General features: G+C 45.5%; 2 protein-coding genes across 2 annotated transcripts; one reads left to right on the forward strand and one right to left on the reverse strand.

Moving 5' to 3' along the window:
* Positions 1-400: 400 nt before the first annotated feature.
* PCYB_061630 (hypothetical protein) lies at positions 401-5,110 on the forward strand (the record flags this gene model as incomplete). The annotated part of the gene is made up of 2 exons (XM_004221330.1): positions 401-1,598; positions 1,761-5,110. The coding sequence occupies 2 exons, from the start codon at positions 401-403 to the stop codon at positions 5,108-5,110; spliced, it is 4,548 nt and encodes a 1,515-aa protein (XP_004221378.1).
* A 1,736-nt stretch (positions 5,111-6,846) lies between these two features.
* On the reverse strand, positions 6,847-8,073 carry PCYB_061640 (hypothetical protein; the record flags this gene model as incomplete). Its single annotated transcript, XM_004221331.1, has 2 exons — positions 7,613-8,073; positions 6,847-7,427 (listed from the first exon to the last, which is right to left on the reverse strand). Exons 1-2 carry the CDS (start codon positions 7,845-7,847, stop codon positions 6,847-6,849), a joined length of 816 nt encoding a protein of 271 aa, XP_004221379.1. The 5' UTR covers positions 7,848-8,073.
* Positions 8,074-8,105: the final 32 nt, after the last annotated feature.

The following is an 8,105-nucleotide window of genomic DNA, read 5'->3' on the forward strand; positions in this document are numbered from 1 at the left end:
ATACTCTCAGAAAAAAGAAAACCCATGTGCGTTCTCTTTAATTTATTTTTTTCGCCACCTCGCGCTGAGCATCCCCACTCTCTGTGATCACAGAACGTGACAGCATTTCGCATACGTTGAGCATCTGCCCTGTGAGAGTGATACTCCCTGCAGCAATATTGCGGCGATCCCCGAGTCTCCCGTCTAGCAAATGGTAACCCCCCCCTTATGAACAACCCGAAAGATAAGGATGAAAATCGAGCTAACAAAAGGCACTTGAGCGAAAACTTGGGAAATTTAGTTCATAACATTTCCAACCTTGTACGCGCAAAAACGTGGAGAGAGCAGCGAGAAGAACAGCTCTGCATCTGATAAACCCTGGCTAGCCACGAAACAGCTCCAAATAAATCAGCACCGAGACATGGATTCGCGAACCGCAATTTCGATGGATAATGCCGAAAGTAACAGTCATTTATTCCTTTCCGATGAAAAAAAGGGAGCTAGCCATAATTTTAGCACCCCCGATTACTACCACAACAGGAGGGAGGATAAATTTAAGTTCGCGCCGGGTCACAACTACGGCCACAACTACGACCGCAGTTACAACCACAGCTACGATCACAGCTACGGTCACAGCTACGGTCACAGCTATGGTCACAGCTACGGTCGTCACACCTACAATCACAGCTGCGATAATAGTTATGGCCATGGTTACGATCATAGGCGCGGCCTTAGCCACACCCACAAACACAACGTTTCACCCCCTTCCTGCGGCGTCGATTTGAAGAGCGGGAAAAACAGGTTCGACTCTTTCGCAGCCCCCAAAAGTTACAGTCACGTTGTTAAGGGAGAAAATGCAAAGCTTTGTGGAAACGTCGAGACGTTATTAGATGTGGGACCCTGTGAAGATGATCCTAGAAAGGGAGAACCCGAGATTTTCCCGAACCCGCATAGCACCAGTTTACATAGCACAGATCATGATTCGCAAGTAGCTACGCACCATCATATATGCCACAGTGGGGGGTACACAGACGAGGTGGGGACGGTGGACAGGAGGAACCGAGAAGAGCTCTCAGAACGGGCAGATCATACTGCACTGGGACAGCTGGACGAACCTGTGGAGAAGGATCAAATCTTCCAAACAGAAACTATTGCCTACAAACCGCATGACCTGAGTACCAACGGATCCATTTACACAAAAGAGTACAAAGCGAATAACGAAAAAGTGAGACAAAATAATATTAACAATCAAATTATTAAGGATATTAGAAGAAGTAAATCAAATTATAATTTCAGAAATATAGTCATTACGAATGTTTTTTTGGGAAATATTCCTCCGAATATAACAGAGGAGAGGATAAAAAACGTATTGGAAATTTTTGGCTACATAATCCACATTGAGTATAAATGGTCTATTGATAAATGGTCCTATGCATTTGTCTACTTCGTTGACGAGAAGTGTGCAATAAATGCTGTGAACATTTTGAATCAGAAGAAATTTTTTGACAACTCTCCCAATCACAAGCTGATATGCTTTATCGTTTCGAAGCAAATTCCGAACCAGAACACGCTTCACTACAGCAAGGCCAATTTTTCCCTCTTGAAGGACGGTCCTCCGGGTACGCCGCGAATTCGCGATGGTTTCTACGCGGTGCGGATTGCCGTTCGTTTTGATATGCCGTTTGTGCTTCTTCTTTTTTTTTAACTCCCCTCATCGTGTTAATCCTTTTAACCTTTTTCATGATTTTCTCCCTTTTTTTTTTTTTTCCACCCATTTCCAGGCGCAAATCTTTTCCTGTACGGAATCCCCCTCAAGTGGACCGAACTGAACCTGATCCAACTGGTTAACAAGTACGGCCATGTCGTGGGCCTTAGAATCCCATACATAAACAACGAACATGATAAGAAGCAGGGGAATAGAGGCTTTGGTTTTGTGTCATACGACAACAAGAAGTCTGCCATTGAGGCGTTTGAGGAGCTGTCCAAAATGTACATCCACGGGAAGCTCCTGAAGGTGCAGTTGAAAAATGGAGAGGAGCATTTGTTGCCGCCCAAGCTGAAGAGCATGTACAGCGCGAGCGTGGGAGTCAACCCCAATGTGAGCATGAACAGCAATGTGAGCATGAACAGCAGCGTGAACATGAACAGCAGTGTGAACATGAACAGCAGCGTGAACGCGAACTCCAGTATGAACATGAACAGCAGTGTGAACGCGAACTCCAATGTGAACGCGAACTCCAGTGTGAACATGAACCCTGACATGAGCATCCATGCCAGCCCAGACGTCAACCCCAACGTGAACGTCCAGGGGGACCAAAGCAAAGTAAAGGACCCGAACAGCACCAAAACGGCGCAGAGCCTCGTGAGCACCACCGACACGCTGAAAACGCTGAACTCCGTCAATTCTGCAGATGCGCCGAAGAAACCGAGAAGTAACTTCCCTAGCAGTAGCAGCAGCGCGAACTGCAGCGGCAGCAGTCAGGGAGCCAACTTCATGACGGGAAAGAACATGATAGTAGAACACGTGTGTAACGGTACGGACAACCACATGCAACACATTTCTACACCGGACCCGAACTCCACAGTGGAGTTGCTATCAAATGACGCAGGTAGCAACACCATGCCATTGAGGAGCTCACACGGGAGGTTCGTCAAACATTTTTCAGACAACTATTACAATAAATATCACACGACAAGCAAGAGACTGAATAATTACATGCACAGCTTTCACCATTCCAGCACCCTAGGCAACAATGCGGTTCCTCCTGCGTACCCAGTGGAACCCCTCAGCGATATACATAAGACGAGCGAAGTAGTGGATGTGTTTCGAGGCACCGGTGCAAGTAGCAACACCCGTTTGTATTATACTCAAAAGGGCGAAAATGGGAGCTCTTTTGGGGGTGCACTTGGAAGCGTCACCGGATGTCTGATTAGCGATGAAAATGGAAGCGAATCAGAGAGTGGAAGCCCCATCGAGTACACAGGAATGAGTAAGTACCCCCATAACGTGGAAGGTGCAGCAACGAAAATGAATTCGAAGAATGAAACTACAACGTATGACTATGCAGATGATCGTTTTGACCACGTCCTTAATGAACGCGTTGGTACCAATGATAGGGAGGAGACGGACAGAGGAGAGCTTTATTCCTGTGGTATGAGGCGAACGTTTCATATACCGATCGAACCAAAGGCTACAGGAATAAACAGTAAACTGTATTATCACCCGAACCAAATAGGAGGACATAAGTTTTTAATGAATGGGAATCCAACCGCTTCGTACAACTGTGGCCAATTGGGGGAGGACACAAATGCCGACAAAGTGCAGGTAGCTAGATTGAATCATCTGAAGAATAAGATTTATGTGCATCAGAAAAAAAACATGTTTTGCAATCCCAGTGTGGAGGGAAGGACGGGCGTGAATATGTACAGTCAGTTTTTTACGAATGGCACAACGGGAGAGGGTAGCGTCGACGGGGGGGGGAGCGGAAAGTGGGACGGAAAGTGGAACGGCAATTGGAGTGCAAAGTGGGACGGAAACTGGAGTGGAAAGTGGGACGGAAACTGGAACAGCTTTGCGCCCCTCGGAGACTCACTTAGAAGCTCGAAGGGCAGAACGCAGATGGGAGGCGAAAACGGGAACATAACATCCTTTCTAAATAATATCTGGTACGACAATGGTCAGAATGGCTCAAGTGTCCCCTGCAGCCCAAGTGCTGGTTGCAGTGCTGGTTGCAGTGCTGGTTGCAATGCTGCTTGTAGTGCTCCTTACAGTAGATCTTATAAGGATTGGCATAACAAGGGAAACACGGGAGGATCGGACGAATATGGTAATTACTGCCGCAGTGGTGCAAACAACCATGCTGCTAGTACTATTGGGAACAACGACAAAAGGGGTGTGCGAAACGAAGCGATGTGTAACGCGGAAGTGGAAGAAGCTCTCCTGGCCGGAGAGGAGAAGGGGGATGTTCAAATGAACAAAAGCTCCCATCTACATGGAAATGAAAATGCAAACGATTGGCAGTATGGGGAAATGGAGTGCGAAGAAGTGAACGGAGCAAGCCAAAGTGACGAGAACTTTTATCTTAGTTTTGATCACGAGGATTTGCGCGACGCGGCGGTTGGAAGTGGTAGCGCTGGTGGCAGCGGTGGCGGCAGCGGTGGCAGCAGAGGAAGCGCGGGAAGTGTCAACGACACGTCCAACTACTGCAAAAACATGCAGCTCTTCTTCTCCTTCCTAAACACATACGCAAACAAAAGCTCGCTAAACATCGACGACTATATTAGCAAGGAAAACATGCAGCTGTACGAAATGCTGAACCCAAAAATTGATAAGCAGTCGGACAAGAACCTTTTGGAACACTCCTTTATGGAACTCCTCTCGAAGAACAAGAAAAACGAGACGCAGTGTGAGCAGGAGCTCGAGGGGCAGCTGCCAAATCAGTTGGATAAAGAAGAGGCGCAGGACGAAGCGGGGAAAGAGCTCCACAAGTACAACACCATGTCCTACTTGCAGGAAGACTATGACCAAATGTTGCATTATGACCCCCCCGATTTTCTCAACGCGGGTCACTTCAGTTCTAGCTTTTATGACCGCATCGACGCGTATGCCGCGGATGAAAATAATAAGGATGGCAATGGTGAAGGCAGCGGTAACAACAATGGCAGTGGCAATCGCAGCGGCAATCGCAGCGGCAGTGGCAATCACAACCCGGGCAGCGGTGACAAAAGGCTGTACCAGGAAGAAGGACTCCCAGAGCAAGGCGATGAACTTTTAGATCGATACCTGAGCGACATGTACGTTTTTAATGATTATACGGGTGCGAATAATTGCAGCAAGCCCATGTTCAACTTTGAAGCGAGGAACGATGGGGATGCGGATGCGGATGCTAATGGTGAGAAGATGCACTGCAACACGGGTAATGCCAACCCGGACAATGAAAGCAGCGGCAATAGCGGTAGCAGTGCCAACAGCAGCAGCAGTAGTAGTAGTAGCACCAGCTGCAGCAGCAAAGTCGTTTCGAGCGCGCTGGAGATCGCAAGCAAGCGCGCTCCGACGTACTACGAAGACAGCAACAGGAGTGCGAACAGCGGCTTCAACTTCAAGACCAGCAGCGCGGGGAAAGGTGCGTAGCATCATCAGAAAAAGTTCGTGTCAGTGTGTTGCCCGTAATATGAACTGACCGTGCCTGATAATGCGCTTTTTAAAAAAAAGAAAAAAAAAGTTAAAAACGTGTGTTCACTTGTATGTAGAGAGAGGAGGAACAAGAAGAAGCAACCCCACCCTTCCCCGTGCATGACAGAAAATGTTACCGTGGTGCATGTGAAAACGGAAAGGCTTGTTCAAATAAACAACAGACACACAGGTAAAATCGCGTATACCTTCTATGACTTTTAACCGTATTGTTTTTTCATTCACTTTTTTCAGACCAAATTATGTGATTAAGGACGGGATCTACTTTACCATTTTTTTTTTTTTTCTTCTTTTTTGCCTTACCACACTTGCGTGTACATGTAAATGGATGTGCATATACGTGTACCTATGTACACATGCGTTCACGCTGAGGTAGACCCCCCAACCGATGTGAGCAGAATGAATGACCCCTACTTTTTTTTTTTAATGCCCATAAGTGAAGACACGCACGCCGTCATCACTCTCCACGCTCGTGTTAACCTTTTAAATGAGCCCATTTGTGTATGGGTATTATATGTACACGTGCGTGTGCTTATAATATGTGCGTGCATTTTATTTATGTAACAAATTAAAGCTCCCTTTTCATTTGGTAGGCACTCTCCCCGCCCGCCCATGTACGTGCGTACGTGCCTTCCCATGCTCGTTCACCCTTACGTGCATCTCATTTGTGTGCCCTTTCCCCCCATGTGCACATGTGTCAGCCTCTTTGTTAATTTTACCAGCGGAGGGGATTCTCTTTCTCCCCTTTTTTCCATCACGTGTGCAACGTCGGCAAGGTGTGCGCTTGTTGCTACGTGTATGCCGCTACGGCTGTAGGTGTGTACACTTGCACGCTTGCACGTTTGTATGCGCACATGGTTTACCTGCACAGTTCATATGATTTTAATGGGAATTTATCAACACAAGAGCGTCCATCCTCCCGTTCGCTCGCACGTATGCACCATGATTGTGTAACATTTGTATTCATTTTTCAAAATCCTTTAAAGGCGAAGACATTGCGTGCATCATAAGTCTATGTTCCACAGCAACAGCATTGTTAGCGCGCGTGTCCAATTGCAGTGCACGAATAACGTACACAAGTATGTGCCCCTGCAGAGCAGCGCGAAGAGGATGAACTCCTCTGCGCTCCTGTAGTAGAATACACGCCTAACACGTTTTTCACATTATCTCATTATTGTTAACATTTAAAATATTTGTGAAATATTTTTAAATTTTATCGTAATTTTATCTTAATTTTATCTGAATGTTATCTTAATTCTATCTTAATTTTATCTTAAGTTTACCTTAATTTTTTTTTTTTTTCCATTCCCCCATTCGCCCCTGCTATGTTATATGGATGGGAAAAGACATACGCCCACTCGGAGTGTGCTCCATTTTTGCCTTTTCCATTTATTATGCTGCGTAGGTTTAGATGTACCCACGCAGTTCTACCTACATTGTACTACTACCCATTTAAACATTTTGAACAAAACGGTTGCCTTTTTTAATGTTTTAAAAAGTTATGCGTATGTTGGGCGGACCCCGCGCGGGGCGCGAAAGGTGTGAAGGAAGTTGATGTGAAAACAGGTTCATATGAAAACAGGTTCATCTAATGAGCAAAAAGCTCATGTAATGGGCGAAGCGCAATATCACCGCAACGCAAAATGGCCTCAGGAAAGCCCGGTCTGCCGACCCCCTCACACGGCATCCTGATCTATCTCTTCCATCTCGCACGACAACTCGCCCATGCCGGAGAAGGTCACCTCTATGATGTCCTTGGAATACACCGACTTGTCTGAATTGGTCTGAACAACCCGAGCGCAAAAGTTGAAGTGCTCGTTGTTATTCACATAGTCAAGGAAGCTGTTCGTGCCAGCCCCCTCGTCTTCAAAGCCGAAGTAATAAGACTTGGTGCCGAAGTACGCCTTTCCATTATACCCCATGTTCTGCTTGAGAATTTTTAAAATGTGATAATAATTCTCCTTTCTATATAATATTTCATTTCCTATGATAAAATCAAATGGGTTTAATTTTTTCTTCCGAATTTTTTTATTCAACTTGTTCCAGGGTTTATTGATAATGGTGCACTTGAAAAATTGGCTGTGTATTTTCATGTAGTTTTTTTTATCCTTGAGTTTTTTTCTCTTCATTTTTATGTTCAAGTTTTTTCTTATGTTCGGTAGCAGCACGTCGTTAATCACTTCTTTGTTCAGTTCCTGGAAGACGACGTTTCCTTCGTCCAGGAGGACCTTTATGCCGACCAGGCCGTGTCCACAGCCTTAGAAGGAGGTAAGGGGGTGGAAAGGCGTTAACGGGGTGGAAGCGGTCTACCGTGGTTACAGCGGGAAGCACGGCCAACAGGATGTCGCGCAGGTGGCGTCATGCGCCTCAGCGCAAGCACTCAGCCGCGCCGTTTGTCACGTTTGTCACGCTTGCCACGTTTACCACGCATGTCTCTCTTACCTAGCTCTAGGACATTCTTACTCCTAAAGTCGATCCCCTCTCTGTGTAGAAATTTCAGCATTTCCCACGTGCATTCCCAGATGGTGTATCCCCCCTCGTAAGTATTTTCCCCAACCACCTTTTTTTTCTCCACATTAACACAACGGTTTTTCAAAATCAGGGAACTGTGGATTTCGTCATTTTCTTTCGACTTTTCGAATTCTTCCTGTTCATTTAGGTAGTAAATCTCGTACATTTTTGTGATTCGGACGGACGAAGGGCCATATATGCATATGGAAAGAACATATAATATATAATATGCTCTTTTCAACCCTTTTTTTTATAGGCTAAATTTATTATACAATATTTAATTTTCGTTTAGGTTGTTTTTAAAAAAAATGGGGGAAAAGAAAAGGTAAAACTTTTAAACAAAAAAAATGAAACAGCGTGGTAGTAATACAGTATAGAGTAAATCCAAATTTGAAAAAAAAAGAAAAGAGAACGGGAATAGGAA

Source organism: Plasmodium cynomolgi, chromosome 6, assembly GCF_000321355.1.
Source record: "Plasmodium cynomolgi strain B DNA, chromosome 6, whole genome shotgun sequence".
Classification (NCBI taxonomy): domain Eukaryota; phylum Apicomplexa; class Aconoidasida; order Haemosporida; family Plasmodiidae; genus Plasmodium; species Plasmodium cynomolgi.